Source organism: Podarcis filfolensis (genome assembly GCF_964270895.1).
Source record: "Podarcis filfolensis genome assembly, chromosome: 12".
Classification (NCBI taxonomy): domain Eukaryota; kingdom Metazoa; phylum Chordata; class Lepidosauria; order Squamata; family Lacertidae; genus Podarcis; species Podarcis filfolensis.
The window spans coordinates 58,285,610-58,305,753 of NC_139614.1; the positions used below are offsets into that span (position 1 = coordinate 58,285,610).

The 20,144-nt window shown below is 50.7% G+C and overlaps 1 protein-coding gene across 1 annotated transcript; it reads left to right on the forward strand.

Annotated features, from left to right (window-relative positions):
• The first annotated feature begins 650 nt into the window (after positions 1–650).
• Positions 651–12,704, forward strand: AOC1 (amine oxidase copper containing 1). Its single transcript, XM_083579570.1, has 5 exons — positions 651–712; positions 6,094–7,624; positions 8,537–8,825; positions 10,079–10,211; positions 11,275–12,704. Exons 2-5 carry the CDS (start codon positions 6,100–6,102, stop codon positions 11,551–11,553), a joined length of 2,226 nt encoding a protein of 741 aa, XP_083435696.1. The 5' UTR covers positions 651–712; positions 6,094–6,099; the 3' UTR covers positions 11,554–12,704.
• Positions 12,705–20,144: the final 7,440 nt, after the last annotated feature.

The following is a 20,144-nucleotide window of genomic DNA, read 5'->3' on the forward strand; positions in this document are numbered from 1 at the left end:
TTCAAGAAGGACACTGACAAACTGGAACGTGTCCAGAGGAGGGCAACCAAAATGGTCAAAGGCCTGGAAACGATGCCTTATGAGGAACGGCTAAGGGAGCTGGGCATGTTTAGCCTGGAGAAGAGGAGGTTAAGGGGTGATATGATAGCCATGTTCAAAGATATAAAAGGATGTCACATAAAGGAGGGAGAAAGGTTGTTTTCTGCTGCTCCAGAGAAGCGGACACGGAGCAATGGATCCAAACTACAAGAAAGAAGATTCCACCTAAACATTAGGAAGAACTTCCTGACAGTAAGAGCTGTTCGACAGTGGAATTTGCTGCCAAGGAGTGTGGTGGAGTCTCCTTCTTTGGAGGTCTTTAAGCAGAGGCTTGACAACCATATGTCAGGAGTGCTCTGATGGTGTTTCCTGCTTGGCAGGGGGTTGGACTCGATGGCCCTTGTGGTCTCTTCCAACTCTATGATTCTGTGATTCAATGTGTGCCCGCCCTGCACCCTGCCAGCTCCCAGGAGCTCTGGGAGCAGCCCCCCCCCACCTCCAGACACCTGCTACTCAGCCCCACCCACTGCCCAGCAGCAGCCAATCGCTGCCTCTCTCGGCCAGCCTTCCCCGCCCCTCCCTCCTTCTCCCAGGTATGATAGCTCAGGGCTGCCCGCAGGAGCACCCAGCCTAAGCAGCCCTGAGAGGAGAGCAGAGCCCAGGAGCTGGACAGGTAAGGGGCACCTCTAGGGAGGGGGCTCCGGGGATCCAACTCAGAGCCAGGGCTGCACCCCTGCTCCAGAGGTGCCCCCACCCTGGGCAGCACAGAGGGGCAAGGAGGGTCAAAGCTCCAGGAAGGGCATTTGTCTGGTTTCCTTAGGAAGGAGACCAGGGAACGAGGGCACCTTCGCTCCTGCCAAGTCCACGATGCCCCATATGGCACGGGAGTCTGTGGTTTTCTGTCCCAGACGGGGCTCATTCCTGACATGCAAGCAGACGGTTTTCTGGTTCAAAGACTTCCAGCTATTACTCAGGGCTGAGGAAAAGGCACTCTGCACGTGCTCGGGCGGGGGGGGAACCCCTTCCTGCATATATTTGTTATTTCTATAGCACTTCAGAGTTCCGCAAAAAGCGAAGTGCCAGGCAGGCCCTATAAAAACATTTCGTGGCCCGTTGCAAAGTGGCGCTGCCAGGCAGTTCACATTCAGCAAAGCGGGAGAGGAGGTCTTGCAAAGCCTTGCGCTCGGCTCCGTCGGGGCGGCCCCAAAGCTGAGCTTCCCTGTCGAGCAAAGCGCCTGGCCGAACTGCTCAGCTCTGCTTCGCGGTGCCACCAGTGGGAGAATTTCTCCCACCGCAAGTAGCGGGGGTGGGGCTGATCCAGACTTGGGGTGGCAGCATGCAAGGCAGGGAAGGGTTAAAGACTCTCTAGCCCTCCCTTTGTGGGCGCTGCTCCCCCCGCTGCCCCAAAACCCCCATTCGTGCGATAGCTACTTGTACGGAGGTTTCCATGTCCAAACTGGATCGGATCATTCACCGTTAATTAAAACCAGAGTTTTCTGCTGGCCCTGACTTCCAGGGTTCACTCGGCAAGTGCATCTCCAACTTGGGATGAGCAAGACCCTTGCTTGATGCGGGGCAGGTTTTAATAGGTAGGAGACGATATACAAATTCGATTTATCCCTCCAGGCACCCACATTTGTGGGCTGAGTAGCGGTAAACACCCCCCCCCCCTTAGCAGCAAAATTGAAGAAGGTTGTGGAGCTGGCTAGGATGCGAGCTGGCTCTTTTCCCCCCCTTTTTTCTTTTTTTTCTTTTTTTTTGAAAATAATAACTATTACTTGTCCAACAATTTAAACAATTTAAACACACACAAAAAAAAGAACAATACAATACAATACAGAAACACTACATAACACTAACACATTAAACTAACAAAACAAAAACAGTTTAAAACACATCAAACAATTTCAGTATCTTATCTTTCATTCACTTATTTCAACGACCTCCTCACACCTCCCTTTTCGTATTCCACTTCTGTTAATTGTTTCAGCAATTCCTTTCCATCTTCCTGTTTTCTATCCTATAATTATCTTAACACATTCTAACCTTATTTTTTCCTTTAATATTCTATTAATCTATTTATACTTAATTCCTTATAACATTTCTACTAAAGCCATATAACTTCATTCCAACATTCTTCTAGCATTCATTAATTTTACAGTATTTCTGTAAATAGTCTTTAAACTTTTTCCAGTCTTCTTCCACCGACTCTTCTCCCTGGTCTCGGATTCTGCCGGTCATTTCCGCCAGTTCCATATAGTCCATCAACTTCATCTGCCATTCTTCCCTGGTGGGTAAATCTTGTGTCTTCCAATACTTCGCAATGAGTATTCTTGCTGCTGTTGTTGCATACATAAAAAAAGTGCTATCCTTCTTTAGCACCAATTGGCCGACCATGCCCAGGAGAAAGGCCTCTGGTTTCTTCAGGAAGGTATATTTAAATACCTTTTTCATTTCATTATAAATCATCTCCCAGAATGTCTTAATCCTTGGGCATGTCCACCAAAGGTGAAAGTACCTTCAGTCTCATTACATTTCCAACATTTATTGTTGGGCAAATGGTAAATTTTTCCAAGCTTGACTGGTGTCATGTACCACCTATAAATCATTTTCATTAAATTTTCTCTTAGGGCATTACATGCCGTGAATTTCATACCTGTGGTCCATAACTGTTCCCAGTCAGCCATCATTATGTTATGTCCAACATCTTGTGCCCATTTAATCATAGCTGATTTCACCATTTCATCCTGAGTGTTCCATTTCAACAGCAAGTTATACATTCTTGACAAATTCTTAATTTTTGGATCTAACAATTCTGTTTCGAATTTTGATTTTTCCACCTGGAAACCAACCTTTTTGTCCAAATTGTATGCCTCCATTATTTGGTAATAATGGAGCCAATCTCGCACTTTGTTTTTCAATTTTTCAAAGCTCTGCAATTTTATTCTGTCTCCATCTTGTTCCAAAATTTCCCAATATTTCGGCCATTTGGCCTCCATATTGAGTTTTTTCTGTGCCTTCACTTCCATTGGTGACAACCACCTTGGGGTTTTCTTTTCTAACAAATCCTTATATCTTATCCAAACATTAAACAATGCTTTTCTAACAATATGATTTTTAAACGCTTTATGTGCTTTTACCTTATCGTACCACAAATATGCATGCCAGCCAAATGCATTATTAAAACCTTCTAGATCCAACACTTCAGTGTTTTCAAGAAGCAGACATTCTCTCAGCCAGCAAAAAGCAGCTGATTCATAATAAAGTTTAAGGTCTGGCAGGGCAAATCCACCTCTTTCTTTGGCATCAGTTAATATCTTAAATTTTATTCAAGGCTTCTTGCCCTGCCAAACAAATCTGGAAATATCTTTCTGCCACTTCTTGAAACAATCCATCTTATCCAAAATTTGGATGTAATTACGCTGATATTCCTCCAACTGCACCCAATGCTTCCTCTTCTTCTGGTGGTGGTGGTGGTGAAACGTTCACTGGGAGATCCAATCCAAAGGATAATGCTGATATATCCAGTATTCCCCTGTTTGGTGATCCTCTATCTGATGCTCTTTGCTCCAGTCCTCTATCAGATGATCTTCTATCCGATGCTTTTGGCTCTTTTCCAAGTCCCTTCTGCAGATCTTCTTCGTATTTATACAAAAACTTTACTTTATCTTCTACTGATCTTATTTTTATTTTCCTTCCTTTGAAACTGAAAGATAGACCTTGGGGAAACTCCCACCTTAAGATGATTTTATTCCTTCTCAGCAGGGCAACAATATCTCCGTAGTTAGGCCTAAGATCCAAAAGATATTTCAGGATGTCTTTAAAAATTTCCACTCTTGACTGTTGTACTTCTAGGTTCTTCTGGTAGTGCCAACCCAAAATTCTATCTCTCTCTTCTTTAGTTCGAAGGGTGATCAAGCAGTCTCTTATTCTATTCTTCTCTTTTTCCCCTCCTCTTCCAAGTCTGAAGGCCCTCACAATTCTAAACTCTTCTTGACCCAAGTCCAAGTCCCAAAAATCAGCGAATTCCTGTGTGAGAAAGTCTGTCAAGCTTTCCTTCTCCAATTCCAGTAGGGCTCTGATCCTCAAATTCGTCTGTTTTTCCTTAAGTTCAATCATAGCAAGCGTCAACTTGTGTTCATCAAGTTGCCTCTGTAGGGCTGGGACTCTCTCTCTCTCCAGTTATGTTACTTTACATTCAGCAGCAACGGCTTTCTCCCTGGCTTCCTCCGCAGTTTGCCATATCAAAGTAGATTCCTGTATCAATTTCTGGATGGTTTCTGTATTGGTATTCACCTTTTGTCCCAGATTATTTATACTTTCTGTATTTAAATCAATTTTAATAGTTGCAGCATCCACTTTCGCATTTATCGTGTCTGTTTTCTTGTTAAGCTGTTCCAGTGAATCATTTATCTTATTTAATGCAACCACTAAGGCCTCTTCTATCGACATTCCTCTTGGTTTTGAGTGTACTGGTACAGAAGCAGCAGCAGAAGAGGCAGGGGGGCCTGATGTTGAGCCTCTCCTAGATTCCTGCCAAGTCCTCCCAGACCTTAATTTTTTTTCAGTAGTTGACTGGTCTGTTTTTTCCTTTCCATTTGCCATAACTCTTAAAAGATTCAAGGTCAGTCCCAGAGTCTCACAGTTTTTTATCTTGCAACTGGAAATTCCCCCAGCCCAGCTCTTGTAAAGCAACCAGTTTCAAAAGCTTCCACTAGGGGGAAACAGTTTCTATTTATATTAGTCAGTAATGTCTTCTCTTAAACACAGTTCAAACAATCCAAAGTTAGTTTCAATTTTCAGTTACTTTTACTCCTTTTTAAAAGCAGCCGGAGTCAGTAGAAACAATGTATTTCTCTTATTTAGCTAACTGTCAATGAAGGTTCTAAACGCTGTCAATGAACATTCCAAAAGACGCCAGTCCTGCTAGCAGCCCGTTTCCAGAGTCAGAGCAGCGGTATTTTAACTCTCTTCGCTCTCTCCTGCAGGCATACTCAGTCCACGACTTCCCCCCTCTTCTCCTGCCTCCAAGGGGGGGGGGTTAATGTTCTTTGCCAATGGAAATTTAGTCTTTTACAAAAGGCTTTCCAAGACTTCAGCTTGCAGCCTCATTGTTTCAGTCTATTTACAAAAGGGGAAGGCGGACTTCCTGTTTTGAACCTCCCCGTTTCGATACCAAATTAAACGTTTAAAAATCCAATTCTCCACTTCAGCTCTACTCATGGGTAATTACTTTGGAGTCAAATTGTCCACAGGAAAAAGTCAGTGCTCTCCGGCAACAGCTATGCGGCTTCGCTCCGTGGAAGAAGCAGACGATTCGAAGCACCGCGCCGCTCACCCCACATTGCTCCGGACCCCCGAAACCGGGTTTCCCCGTGAGTAGGGGAGGCGCAAAGGGTGCCCGCCAAATCCCACGCTCACAGGCTTCTCCCACCTGTGATTTTTTGCGGGTCTCCGCCTTCGCCGTGGCGGCCAGACCCAGATTCCCACGGGGCAAATTCCTCCTGATCAGAGGAATTCCGCCATTACCGGAGGCACCAACCCGGAAGTCTCTGCGAGCTGGCTCTCCCTTTTCATGTACCCGACTACCAATTACGTTTTCTATAGCCTGAGTCTCTGCTAAGTAACAAGAACATCCTTGCTGGACTGCCATCTCCCACACTTGAGACCCCGAGAGCTGCGGCCGCCACTCAGTGTAGCCAAGACTAAGAAGAAGAAGAAGAGTTTGGATTTGATATCCCGCTTTATCACTACGCTAAGGGGTCTCAAAGCGGCTCACATTCTCCTTTCCCTTCCTCCCCCACAACAAACACTCTGTGAGGTGAGTGGGGCTGAGAGACTTCAGAGAAGTGTGACTGGCCCAAGGTCATCCAGCAGCTGCAGGTGGAGGAGCGGAGACGCGAACCCGGTTCCCCAGATTATGCGTCCACACTCTTAACCACTAGAACACACTCCAGATTCAGACTCTGGAGAAAGACTGGGGCCCCGGCTCCTGCCCCGACCCCACTTGCTGACGCCTCCCCCCTTTCTGACGCCTCCCTCTTTCTCCCGCAGGGCGAGATGTGGTCATCTGCTTTGGCCGTCTTTGGCCTCCTGGCCACGGCCGCCTCCGGCCAACCCCCGCAGCGCTACGATGGGGTCTCCATCTTCTCCGACTTGACTCCGGCGGAGCTGCGCGCCGTCCGCGACTTTCTGCTGGGCCGGCCCGAGCTGGGCCTCCAGGCGGATCCAGCCCCCTCCCTGGCCAAGAACAGCCTTTTCCTGGTGGAGCTCTTGACCCCGAAGAAAGGGCACGCCTTGCAGTACCTGGAGACCGGGGAGCGCCGCCCCCAACGCCAGGCCAGAGCCGTGGTCTTCTTCGGGGCTGAGGCGCAGCCCAACGTCACCGAGTACATGGTGTGGCCCCTGCCCGCGCCCACCTCCTACCGGCCCTGGGGGAAGCCGGCGCCCTTCGCGGCACGGCCGATGTCGCAGCTGGAGTTTGGGCTGCTCTCGCAGAGGCTGGCGGAGAGCTTGGCTCCGCTGCAGCAGTTCCTGCTGGACGCCTCGGGCTTCGGCTTCGGGAACTGCGGCGACCGGTGCCTGACCCTGACGGAGGTGGCCCCGCGGGGCCTGGCCTCGGGTGAGCGCCGCACCTGGCTGATGCTCCAGCGCTTCGTGGAGGGCTTCTTCCTGCACCCGGTGGGCCTGGAGGTCCTGCTCGACCACCGGGCGCTCGACCCGAGCCTCTGGCAGGTGCAGAAGCTGTGGTACAACGGGCGATACTTCAGCAGCGCCGAGGAGCTGGCCCAGCTCCACGCCTCAGGCGCCGTGCCCGTCGTGCCTCTGCCGCCGCACCCGGACGAGAGCCTCTTCTCCACCTTCGTGCCGCGGGGGAGTTTCTCGGCGGGGCCCCCGACAGACGCGCACGGCGCCAAGATTTGTGAGCCGCAGGGCCGCCGCTACTGGGTGGAAGGCAACCTGGTGGAGTACAGCGGCTGGAGCCTGGCCTTCCGCCTGCGCACGTCCACGGGGCTGCAGCTCTTCGATGTGCGCTTCAACGGGGAGCCCGTGGCCTACGAGGTGAGCGTGCAGGAAGCCATCGCCATCTATGGGGGGAACACGCCGGCCGCCATGCAGACCAAGTACATCGACGTGGGCTGGGGCATGGGCTCCGTGACGCACGAGCTGGCGCCCGGCGTCGACTGCCCCGAGGGGGCCACCTTCCTGGACGCCCACCACCTGTACGACGCCCCGGGCCCCGTGCGCTTCCCGCGTGCCCTCTGCATCTTCGAGCTGCCCACGGGGGTCCCTCTGCGCCGCCACTTCGACAGCGACTTCCGCGGCGGCTCCCACTTCTACGCGGGCCTCGAGGGCGCTGCGCTAGTCCTGCGCACCATCTCCACCGTCTACAACTACGACTACATCTGGGACTTCCTGCTCTACCCCAACGGGGTGCTGGAGACCAAGGTGCACGCCACGGGCTACCTGCACGCCTCCTTCTACACGCCGGAGGGGCTCCGCTATGGGAACCGCCTGCAGGAACATCTGCTGGGCAATATCCACACGCACCTGGTGCACTACAAGGTTGACCTGGACGTCGCAGGTCGGAACCTCGCTCGCTCGCTCCCGGAAAGGGGCGCGGGGGGAGTCTGGGAGGCCCTAAGCCCCGTCCATCCTCAGTCGCAAGAGTCCCCCTTCCCCCTTTCCAGTTACGGAACAGGCCGAGCTCCGAGGAATTGCCCCTGTTTGCAGCTGTGGCTGCTTTTATAGCATCGTAGAGGCGGAAGGGACCCCCAGGGTCATGTAGTCCGCCCTCTGCAATGCAGGAATCACAGAACCCTCCGCAGGGGGTGACTCCACGCCTCCCACGAAGGAGAGCCCACCGCCTCCCAAGGGTGTCTGTTCTGCTGTCGAGCATCCCTTGCCATCAGGGTCACGTCTGAAGAAGAGCCAGGCGCCCCCCCCCCATCGGGGAAAGGGAGGGGGCGGCTGTGATGTTCTCGCAAGCCGCTTTCCTCGCCCCTCGCCCAAGTCCAGAGTCTCAGGGGGCAAGAGGCGCCTCGTTCTGTCCTCAGGCAACCCCGGGAGATAACGCTGGACTCTCGAAGACCAAGCGGGGAGGGGAGGGGGCTCCTGCGGCCAAGCCCCATCCTTGACCCCCGGCAGAGGAGCTCGAAGGCAGGCAGGCAGCTTTTCCAAGCCTGGTCATTTGCACCTGCAGCGCCCCCTGCCCCGTTGCGCCCCCAAGGATTCCCGCTCCCCCCTTTGGCAACCCTTGTTGTGAGAGGGGAACATTTCCTGTCAAATTATTACTCCTCCCTCCCTCCCTCCCTGCTGCTGCTGGAGCTGCCCCGCCGGCTCTCCTGGCCCCGCTGCAAACTGCATGCCCCTCAGGGCAGAGGAGGAACCCTGGGGCTGGCCCCTTTTGCCGTGCCAGGCGCCCTCCTTGGCCTTAGCGAGCCCCCTCCCCTGCCGGTTCTCCTGACCCCCGTCCCCCCTGCTCTCCCCCCTGCAGGCCTGGAGAACAGCTTCGAGACGCTGGACGTGGCTCTGGAGAACATCTCTCTGCCCTGGGAGCCGAGCCAGCCGCTGGTGCAGCCGCGCCTGGAGCCTCAGCCGCGGCTCCGCGAGCGCCAGGCCGCCTTCCCCTTCGGCAAGCCGCTGCCCCGCTACCTGCTCTTCGGCAACCCGGCGAAGCCCAACCGCTGGGGCCACCGGCGCAGCTACCGCCTGCAGCTCAGCTCGCACGCCGACCGTGTCCTGCCCCGCGGGTGGCAGGAGGAGCGCGGCATCACCTGGAGCAGGTGAGCCCGGCAGGTAGGGCGGGCGGGGCAGGCAGGTGAGCTGGGACGCCGAGCGGGAGGGCAGCCCCCACCCCACTTCCCAGCCGAAGGGAGCGGCAGGTCGCCCACGCCTGGAGATTCTCCAGAGTGGACGAGACGGTTTCACTCCCGCTGTCGGGCGAGGGAGCGGCAGGCGGATCTGGGCTCCTGCTTCATGGAATCATGGAACTCTAGAGTTGGAAGGGACCCCGAGGGTCAACTAGTCCAACCCCAGCAAGGCAGGAATATGCAGCTGCCCCACATCAGGATGGAACCTGCAACCTTGGAATTATCAGCCCCACTCTCTAACCAAGGGAGCTATTCAGGATTGAGCTTCATTAACCTGTAACCCCAAAATTTAGGATCTCCTCCAAACTGGTGCCAAAGGTATGTATTCGTTTTGTGCCCATTTGGAACGGAAATTCTGCATTTTGTACTCCCCCCCCAAAACTGAGTAATTAACATAGCAAGTGGGGGTTTCCAGGTTAACACCCCCAAATCCAGCATGGTCTGATCCCCCCCAAAATTCAGGGTTACATTTTATTGGAGCTTGCTGCTTGCCTGTGGGTCTAAGAACCTAAGGAGAGCCTGCTGGATGCGGCCAAGGGGGGCCCATCCGCTCCAGCCCCCTGTTCTCACTGTCACTGGCCAGATAGCCCAATGGGGAACCTGCAGAGAGCCTCTCTCCCCTCCTGGCATTCAGAATCATCTCTGGCTCTGAGTGCGGAGGGCAGAGGAGAGCCCTCCTGGCTGGGAGCCAGCACTAGATCTCTCCTCCATGAGCTCTAGAATCCCTGATTAAATATCTGCTTAGAATCCTCCAAGGAAGGAGAGCCCCCCACTTTCGAGGGAGCCTGCCCCCCTGTGGAACCGATGGGGAGAAGGGAGCCTCCTTGATCCGGCCCAATCACCACCTAAATCCACTCTGCAGATGGTCCAGGAATCAGTGTGTTTTTACATGAGTAGAATGTGTCCTTGCATTTAAAATGCACCTCTGGGTTATTTGTGGGGCAGAGGAATTCCTTCACACACACCCCAGTATCGTTCAGTCCCCCACAAGGTCTGAGGAACAGTGGACCAGCCCCCTGCTGAAAAAGTTTGCTGACCCCTGATCCAGTGGGCAGGAGGTGTTGGGCGCCTGGGTGTGGGTTGGCCTCTTTTTGATGGGGTGGGCTCAGGGGCACCCATGCCCTGGCCCCATGCCCCGGGACTGAGGGGTCGTGTCCCTCTGGCAGATACCCCTTAGCAGTGACCAAGCATCACGACAATGAGGACACCAGCAGCAGCCTCTACATCCAGAACGACCCCTGGAGCCCCATGGTCAGCTTTGAGAACTTCCTGCAGAACGACGAGAGCCTGGAGAACCAGGTGAGGGCGGCCTGGGGGGCAGGAAGAGGAGCAGCAGGGCGGCTCACTTGGGGTTTTGGGGGGAGCACACACGGAGATCCAGGCCAGGGCAGGCAGATTCATGCTCTAAACGGTCCTAAACAGCCTCGGTCCAGTATACTTGAACAAGCGTCTCCACCACCACCGTCCAGCTCTGAGGGTCTTCTGACGGTTCCCTCCCTGCGAGAAGTGAGGCTACAGGGAACCAGGCAGAGGGCCTTCTCGGTGGTGGCACCCGCCCTGTGGAACACCCTCCCACCAGATGAACAACTTGTGGGAATGTTCAGGGGTGCAGGAGAGGATATATTGTAAGATTATATCCTAATCCAACTTGTGCTAACAAGTTCCCAAAATATCAGCAGAGTTTATAGACATTCCCCTTTAAGTTCGCAACGGTAACGTCTGCACAGGTTCGCTAGAATCTCTGTAATAATTACTCTGGTAATTTCCCCTTTGTTCCCTCTTAAAATACAAGACACGACACAGTCTTCATAAAAGTATAAAAGAGTTTACTCACGTTCTGTTCACAATGTGATCCCAGAAGGCAGACAGCTTAAAAAGGTTACATACATTTAGAATCTATCTTATAGCAAGATAGTCCCTTTGTCCTCTCTTGGCTGGGAGCCAAGAGAGCATCCTTAGATGTTTCCTCATCGAAGGAAGATGGCAGAGAGAGAGGGTGGCTGCCTGCCCTGTGCTTTTGTCATTACCTGCACAGGTGAGGCCACACCCACCTCTGGTCACATGCGGAGGAAGTCCGTCCCCAGGAAGTTTACCTGCTTACTGGACAGACATCCCTCCCCATGTTCTAACACGTACACTCTAGGAATGTTGTCATTGACTGCTCCTGTGTTTACATCCCACACAACTATCAGACTTTTAGAAGACATCTGAAGGCAGCCCTGTTTAGGGAAGCTTTTAATGTTTGATGCATTACTGTATTCTAATATTTTGTTGGAAGCCGCCCAGAGTGGCTGGGGAAGCCCAGACAGATGGGCGGGGTATAAATAATAAATTATTACGATTATTATTCTCCGTCCGGCAGGACCTGGTGGCCTGGGTGACGGTGGGCTTCCTCCACATCCCCCACTCGGAGGACATCCCCAACACGTCCACGCCGGGCAACGTGGTGGGCTTCTACCTGCGACCCTTCAACTTCTTTGATGAAGACCCCTCTGTGGCCTCACTTCGCACCGTCATCGTGCGCCCCTCGGAACCTGGGGGCAGGTCTGGGGTGCATGTCCAGCGCTGGACCCCGGCTGACCCCATGCCCTGCGTCTCCGAGGAGCCCTTCAGCTACAATGGCACCTACTGGCAGGAGTAGCCCAGCCCCAGGCAGGATTGGCCCCATCTTCTTCCTCTCCACCCCTCAAACCCCAACCCCAGACATTGACCTCTCCTCCTCGGCAGCAGGTGTGCCAGCAGTTATTACTCACAGGAGCAAAGTAGAACCTCCATGTGCCAAGAGGGTCTACCACTGAGCACTGTCCTCTGGGGACACAGCAGGGAGGAGGACCTGATGCCCACAGGCCCAGCTTGTGGGGCTCCCCAAAGCACTGGGCGCTGGACTCAAGGGATTTTTCCTGCTCCAAATGTCCACTTAGTTATATGTAAAGGTCCTAAAATAACTAGTTGACTAAGAGCATGAGAAGAGCATGTGCTGGATGAGGCCCGTGGCCCATCTGGTCCTGCACCCTGTTCTCCCAGTGGCCAACCAGGTGCCCCCAAAGGGAAGCCCACTAGCAGGTTTCGAACTCAAGACCCTCTCCCCTCTTGTGGCTCCCGGCGACTGCTGTTCAGAAGCGTTGCTGCCTCTGAGTGTGGCGGGCAGAGCAGAGCCCTCCATGAATGGGTCTGACCCCCTTTTAAAGCCATCCAGCCCCCACAGTCTCCTGCTGCAGGGAGTCCCACAGTTTAACTTCTTGGATCCATCCTGATAACTATTTAATTAAAAGTCTTACGGTGACTCCAGTGGTTTTCTTCACCAGCTTCACACATCTGGAAGGGGGGAGCGAAATCCCTTTCCTGTCTCCTCCTTCTCCTGTTTGCCAAGTTCGCAGAAGACTCCACCTCAGTGTCTTTCCCAAGCAGACGATGGATTTTAACTCTCAGAAGAGAGTCTTGCAATCCATCTGGGCAGTCCCTACCTCAGACACCTGGGGGCGCTCAATAATCTCCCAGAATAATCCCTATGGGGCAGTGGCTGATCTACATTTTAATAATAATAATAATAAAAATACATTTTATTTATACCCCACCCTCCCCGGCCAGAGCTGGGCTCAGGGCGGCTAACACCAATAAAATTACAGTAAAAACATAATGGGGGGGGGGGGGGAACCAATTTAAAATACAGGTTAAAATGCAATTATATATGCAGCCTCATTTTAATAGTAGCCCATAGATCAAAACCGTAAGGGGAGGGAAACATAAGGGTCAGACTGAGTCCAAACCAAAGGCCAGGCAGAACAGCTCTGTCTTGCAGGCCCTGTGGAAAGTGTTGGGATACTGCCAGGGAGATAAAGTCCATCTGAGCCCCCAAGCTCGGTGCCGGACGATCCATCAACCTCCCGTAGTCAGGCAATATCAGCAATTCAGCGACACTAAGCCTCAGGCTTAGTGCACACTATAACAGCAGAATTCACACAGCAAAAGTTGCACAAGCATGAGAGCAGGACATGCATATTTACAGTTTTATTCAGCGTTGGTCAGGACAAAGAAGGCATGACCGTCTGCTCCGACTGCTCAGGCAAAACAGCCAGAAACGAAAGGAACATACAACATAAACATCCTGTGAGACAGGAAATTACGCAGGCTGTTATACAAACATCCTGCTCCCTTTTAAGGTGGAACGGAAATATCCTAACATCCTCCCCCTTTCCGTGTAACCTGTAGTACCTGTGGTTCAACCCAATTGCAACCTTTGTGCGTAAACCTTCAGTTGTTCTCTGTTAACAACCTTAGACAACAGATCAGCAGGAATTTCATTTCCTGGCATGTAGGACACCTGAATGAGTCCTTTCTGAATACACTCTCTTGCACGATGTAGCTTAATCTGCAAGTACTTGGTCCTTTGCTTGCAACTCTCCGAGTTCAGCAAAGCCAAACAAGATCTATTGTCTTGATACACTTGTATAGGACATTTCACAGAAACCCCAATGTCCTTAAACAGTTGCATCAACCATTCACAATCCATGAGTGAAAATGACAGAGCATTGAGTTCTGCTTCACAGGAACTTAGGCTAACTGTTGTCTGCTTTTTGCACAACCAGTCAAACAGGCAGTGGTTGTACATGTAGCATACTCCAGAAGTGCTTGTACCATCCGTGGTGTCACTTCCAAAACTTGCATCTGCAAAGATTTCAAGACCTCCAGTCTTCTGACTGGTGAACCTCAGCCTGTAGTGCATAGTCCCTTTCAAATAGCGGGCTATGCGCTTCAGAGCTTTCCAATCCTGAACAGTAGGATTGTTAGCATGTCTGCTAAGCAGGTTAGTGCTTACAGCAATGTCAGGTCTCGAACATCTAGCAATGAAATTCAACTTGCCTAGAATGCACCTGTACAGCGTTGTGTCAGAAAACGCTTCAGCAGTACTGTCTACCTGGTAACCTGTCACCATCGGTGTGTCTGCTGGGTTTGCATCAACCAAATTCAACCTGGTTAATACATCAGCAATTTTCTGTGTTTGGTGTACCAGAAAATTACCTGCTTGGTCCCTCTCCACCTGCAGAGAAAGATAGTTGGATACCTCACCAAGATCCTTCATGTCAAAGTGCTCCTTCAGCTGAGCTAGGGTGCTTTGGTAAAAAGCCTGATTCTTCCAAAACATCAGAAGATCATCAACAAAACATAAACAATACAGTTTGTTTTGCCCCTCCTCCTTGACAAACACACACGGATCAGCTTTGCCCTGGTGAAAACCTAGAGAAAGCAACGTTTCAGTGAGTTTTGTGTTCCAACACCTGGCACTCTGCTTGAGACCATATAAGGATTTCCGCAGTTTACAGACCATTCCCTTCTGTATCTGCATTCCATCAGGTGGAAGCATGTACAGCTCCTCCCCCAAAATCCCGTACAAAAAAGCTGTATTAATGTCATGATGGGAAACATGCAGTTTCTCCTCCGCAGCGATCTTGAGCATCAGCCGAATGCTCTCATATTTGACCGTGGGTGAGTAGGTCTCGTGGTAATCCTGCCCTGGTACCTGTGAAAAACCTCTGGCAACCAATCTGGCTTTGTGTCTGACAACCTTGCCATTCTGGTCTGTCTTAGCCTTGAAGACCCATTTGCTGCCAACCAGTCTCATCCCTGGGACTACCGGTACCAGCTCCCAAGTCTGGTTCCTGTTCAAGGAATCAACTTCAGCCTTCATGGCATTAAGCCAAGGCTCAGCATCTTTAGAGGTTAACTCCTGAACCTCTTTGAAGCTTGAAGGTTCCCACACCTTCTCTGAGCTACCAAGAACAGCAGTTGCTGTCTTAGCAAACTCATCAGCAAATCTCTTTGGAGGTTTGCCTTTGGTCGCCCTTTCAGACCTGCGAACCAGACGCAAGTCTTCTGGACTCATCTCCTCCTTCTTAGGAGAAAAACGACCAATGGTGAACAGTGGTTCTTCCAGTTCATTGTCAGACTCATCAGATGGTCTGACTGAGGCCTTTGCGCTTTTGTAGTCTGCTGTGTCATCACTGTCACTGACAGCAGCAGCAGCGCCGCCCACTGAACTGGAATCCGAACTCTGATCATCATCATCATCATCATCATCATCATCATCATCATCCTCAGTTTCCTCAGCTTTCTCAGCATGATCTGCTTTCTTCACATCACCTTCATCCTCCTCTGGGTAACTCTGGAAAATTCCCACATTTCCCCCCCACTTAGGATTGTACTCAACACTCCTTGTGAACTTTATGGATTTAGAGTTAGTCATCCATACCCTGTATGCACCTTTTTCGTACCCCATGAACAAACCATGTGCCCCATGCTTCCCAAGCTTGTTGCTTTGTGGGGTGTGTACCCACATGTCAGAACCAAAGATTCTCAAGTGCTTGGTGTTAGGTTTCTTACCAAACAACTTCTCATAGGGAGTGCAGCCTATAGGTGATGACAGTCTGCGATTAAAAGTGTAAACAAAATTCGAGAGAGCCTCCCCCCAAAACTTCTCAGGGAGGTTGGCATCATGCAACATGGTTTTTATCCCTTGCAGCAACGTTTGATTTGCTCTCTCCGCAAGCCCATTCATCCATGGCGATCTAGGCGTTGACAAGTCATGCTGGATTCCCTTCTCAGTCAGGAAAGCTTCAAACTGCTGAGAAGTGAATTCCCCGCCTCGATCAGTAAACAGACAACCAATACGTTTACCGTGAGCATTCTCCAACCAAGCACAGAATGCCTTGAACCTAGGAAATGCTTGCGATTTCTGCTCGAGCATAAACACATGAATGTACCTGGAAAAAGAATCAATTAGAACCATGAAGTACCTTGCTCTTCCCAAAGAGGGCGCTAGAGGCCCAACCAGGTCTGCGTGAACTAGCTGGTAGGGTTTGGAAGCCTGCCTGCTAGACTCCTTGCCTTTTGGAGCAACCTTCACCTTGTTCTCTGCACAAGATACACATTTCATGTGAAACTTACAAGGTTTGATGTCCAAACCTTCAACCAACCCAGGCATCTTGCCTAGCGCTTGCCAAGAGAGGTGACAAAATCTGCGATGAGCATCATGAATGCATCCTGCATGAAGAACCTTGTTAGTTTGTGCAGCACAACAAGTATCAGCATTAGATTTAACAGCATTGTCATCATAAGCTAGACTGAACAAACCATCCATCAACTTTGCATGCAAAATGTCCTCTTTGCCTTTTCTGATGACACAGACAGTCCTCTTGAAGGAAACCTCAAAACCACGCCCAGTCAGCTGTGGTACACTAATCAAATTGTCCGCAGCTCCTGGAACAAAAAGTACATCTTTGATGGTCGTATTCAGACTTTCAAGTTTCACAGTCCCAACTCCTGTAGCTTGCAAAGTCCTTCCATCAGCCAGCTGGACCTCTCCATCTTGAGGTGTGAAGGAGATAAACAGATGGCGGTCTTTGGTGAGATGGTGCGAGCACCCAGAGTCAATAACAAACCTGGCCTTGGCCTTGTTTCCCACCGGCGTGGGCTTTTGCAGCTTGCCTTTAGCCTTTGGTGAAGCTGTGCCAGCAAACATAGCCTTGTTTTCCACTGGCGTGGGCTTTTGCAACTTGCCCCCCCGCTCCTGGCCACCTGCAAGCATCTTGCTCTGTTTACATCTGGTCTTCCGGCCTCTGCAAAGGCTCTGACCTTGGTTCTCACGAGAAACAGAGCTCTCAGCAGCCGACTCCTTGGCTCCCCCTGGAGGCTGGAATGCTGCCTGGGATGACGTTATAGTCTGCTCCCCCTGCAGCTTGCAACCGGTGCCCTCAGCATCCCTGCATTCACTAGCATTCTGGGAAACAGCCAGGACCTCCGATGCATTCAAACACTGGGCTGGGATTATTGGCTGGTGGGCCTTTTTCAAAGCATCCCACATGTCACGTGCCGTGAGATTTCCAGCAAGCGTCTTTATTTCCTCCAGAGAGACGGATAAGACTATAATATCCACGGCCTTCAAATTCTGGCCCTGCCATTTCTCTGTCCGAGGAACTGGAGTGGCTTGAGAGACAGTATGCCAGACTCCAAACTGACGCAGCAAACTCTCACACCATTTTGCCCAGGTCTGATAGTTATGCCGATTTAACTTAGGGCACTCAGTGGCCTCCGAAGCTTGGAAAAACTCCATTCCAGCTTTTTACGTGAGCCGTTATGCCTTGGAAGACGTGTTATCTCGGCAGCCCATTAATCACGATGCCTCTGGCTCGGCTCCCAGGCCAATTAGTCTTTGCCGGACATCAAAGACTTTTCCGCGGCATCCAGAAAAGCCCCTGCTTTCACTTTCCCAGCACATACCTCTCAGCAGTCTGTCGCTGTCTTACTCTCCTGCAAGTGCCGTGAATCTGGGCCCGAAACCTGTTGTTGGGATACTGCCAGGGAGATAAAGTCCATCTGAGCCCCCAAGCTCGGTGCCGGACGATCCATCAACCTCCCGTAGTCAGGCAATATCAGCAATTCAGCGACACTAAGCCTCAGGCTTAGTGCACACTATAACAGCAGAATTCACACAGCAAAAGTTGCACAAGCATGAGAGCAGGACATGCATATTTACAGTTTTATTCAGCGTTGGTCAGGACAAAGAAGGCATGACCGTCTGCTCCGACTGCTCAGGCAAAACAGCCAGAAACGAAAGGAACATACAACATAAACATCCTGTGAGACAGGAAATTACGCAGGCTGTTATACAAACATCCTGCTCCCTTTTAAGGTGGAACGGAAATATCCTAACAGAAAGATGTCAAGTCCTGCAGGGCCCTAGTCTCTTGGGACAGAGCGTTCCACCAAGTCGGGGCCAGTACTGAAAAGGCCCTGGCCCTTTTGAGACCAATCTAACCTCCTTGCGACCTGGGACCTCCAAACTGGCGGTCCTGTAGGTAGGGGGCCCCTGAAGCTTGAACTGACTCAAACTCTCGGTTTGAGTTGTGTGACTCCAACTGGGTCTTCCTGATCCCAAATTGTTGAGAAACATGGACTCAAGTTGCTTCTGGAGCCCTGAAGCTGAAGCTCCATTTATTTCAGAGTAGATTCACCCCTGATATGGGGACCCCCTTTTAAGGCGGGGGTTTCCTGACAATGCCAAACTATTCGGGGTGGGGTGCAAAACTAAGAGCGTCTTTGGGGAGTTCCCAAGGGACCTCTCCAAACCGAGCGAATGTTCACCCAAAGGGCAAATGCAATTTTTGTGGGAATGTTCTGGGGCGCAGGAGAGGATATATTGACTAATTATATCCTTATCCAACTTGTGCTAACAAGTTCCCAAAATATCAGCAGTTTATAGACATTCCCCTTTAAGTTCGCAACGGTAACGTCTGCACAGGTTCACTAGAACCTCTATAATAATTACTCTGGTCATTTCCCCTTTTGTTCCCTCTTAAAATACAAGACACGACACAGTCTTTATAAAAGTATAAAAGAGTTTACTCACGTTCTGTTCACAATATGATCCCAGAAGGCAGACAGGCTGAAAAAGGTTACAATACACTCAGAATCTTGGACTTCCGGAGGCGGCGCGACCGGTAATGGCTGCCTTCTCCGAGTAAGGAGAAGGGAGCTCCGCTGTAAACGGGTCGTCCGCTACGGCGAAGCGGAGACCCATTCAGGAAAACCACAGGTGGCAGAAGCCTGTGGTCTCGGGACCCGGCGGGCGCCAGAAGCAGCCCCCAAAACGCTGAAGGGACCCCGTAAGGGGCTCCGGATCGCGGAGGGGGTAGCGGCGCTGTGGGTCGTTGCGCAAACAGCGAAGTGAAGCCGCGTTGCTGTTGCCGGTCAGCGCTGTCCTTTCTTCCTGCAACTTTTCTGAACTTTGGAAACTACAACCCGTGAGTAAATTTGGACATTGAAAACTCTCTGAAACTCTTGTCAACTTTCTGAAACTTTTTGAGAACTTTATGAAACTTTTAAAACTTTTTTAAAAAAAGTTGAAATCTGGCTGAAAACGGAGTGAGGATAAGCAGGAAGCCCATCTCCCGCTATACTGAACTTTAAGCAAAGAGCAGGAGGAGTGGAGACAAAAAGTTATGCGTTAACTAAATGCTGGCACCCTGTTAAAGCAGTTTTCTGAGTGAAAGACTTTGAGCTATTGACTTTTGCTGGTTATATTCGGGGTGCATTGATATCCTTCTTCTGTGGCACCAGTGGATTATAAAATAAATAAGAATCTCTGGTGCTGGAGCTGCCTGGATGAGCACCAGTTTGCAACTTTGGATACATTGAATTCAGGTTTTGAAACATTCTGAGTTGGAACTGGATACTTTGAAACTGTTGCAGTCAAGGCACTGTAAGAAACACTGTTTCGCTTTAAGTTTTACTCTGCTAAAAATAATACATTGTGGAGGCGATGGACATGGATTTAAATTTATAAGTTTAACTTGGATTTGATCTTTTCCCTGAAGACGTATTAAGCTCCCTCTAGAGGATCTTGGACTTACAGCAGTGACTTTGTTTTACTTTCCCTTTCCCGGCCTCTGTTTGACTATTGTATCTGGGACTCTGCTTTCTCATGGGAACAACTTGGATTGACCTTGGATTACAGATAACTTTGGAATGAGTGGCGCAAGGAGAAGAGGAAGGACTAAACAAACAACTCTAACTTTATCTGCAGCCTCACAGCGTAGATCTTCTGTGCCGGCCTTGCCTTCCACTTTGCCTCCAGACATAGAGGCGGCCTCCCTAATACAGGCAGGGGAGGGTGAGACAGAGGAGCTGCACCTGGGAGATATGGCTTCAGGGACAAGTAGCTCTGTCTTGGAGAAAATTTTGGAGAAACTGGAGGCTCTGGACAAGAAGGCTGATTTGCATACAGCTAAAATTGAACAGAACACAGAAAGCTTGAATAAGCTGACTGGACAAGTTGCACAGAATGCCCAGTCTATTGGAGAATTAAAGGAGGCTGTAGGTGAAAATCGTAAACTGGCTGAAGATACTAGTCAAAGATTGGAAGAACTTGAGAAAGAAGTAAGACCACTCAGCAAACAAGTTGGAGAACATCAGATTTACTTTTTGATGACAGAACTGCGAAACAGGGAGACCAACTTGAGGATACGGTCAATACCAGAGGTGGAAGAAGATAATTTTATTGAATTTCTAACTAAGGAATTTGCCAAGTTTTGGAAGTTAGAGGAAAAAGACTTTAAAATTGTATCTGCTTTCAGGCTTGGCAGAGTCAGAAGGACAGAGAAGCCCAGAGATTGTTTGATAACACTGAGATCAAAGGAGGAAAGGGACAAGATTTTGGGCCTGCACTACGAAAAGTCA

Coding starts and splice junctions, on each gene's coding strand:
- AOC1 (XM_083579570.1), top strand. CDS start 6,100: ATGTGGTCATCTGCTTTGGCCGTCTTTGGCCTCCTGGCCACGGCCGCC. Junction 7,625..8,536: donor GGTTGACCTGGACGTCGCAG/GTCGGAACCTCG, acceptor TCCCCCCTGCAG/GCCTGGAGAACAGCTTCGAG. Junction 8,826..10,078: donor CGCGGCATCACCTGGAGCAG/GTGAGCCCGGCA, acceptor TCCCTCTGGCAG/ATACCCCTTAGCAGTGACCA.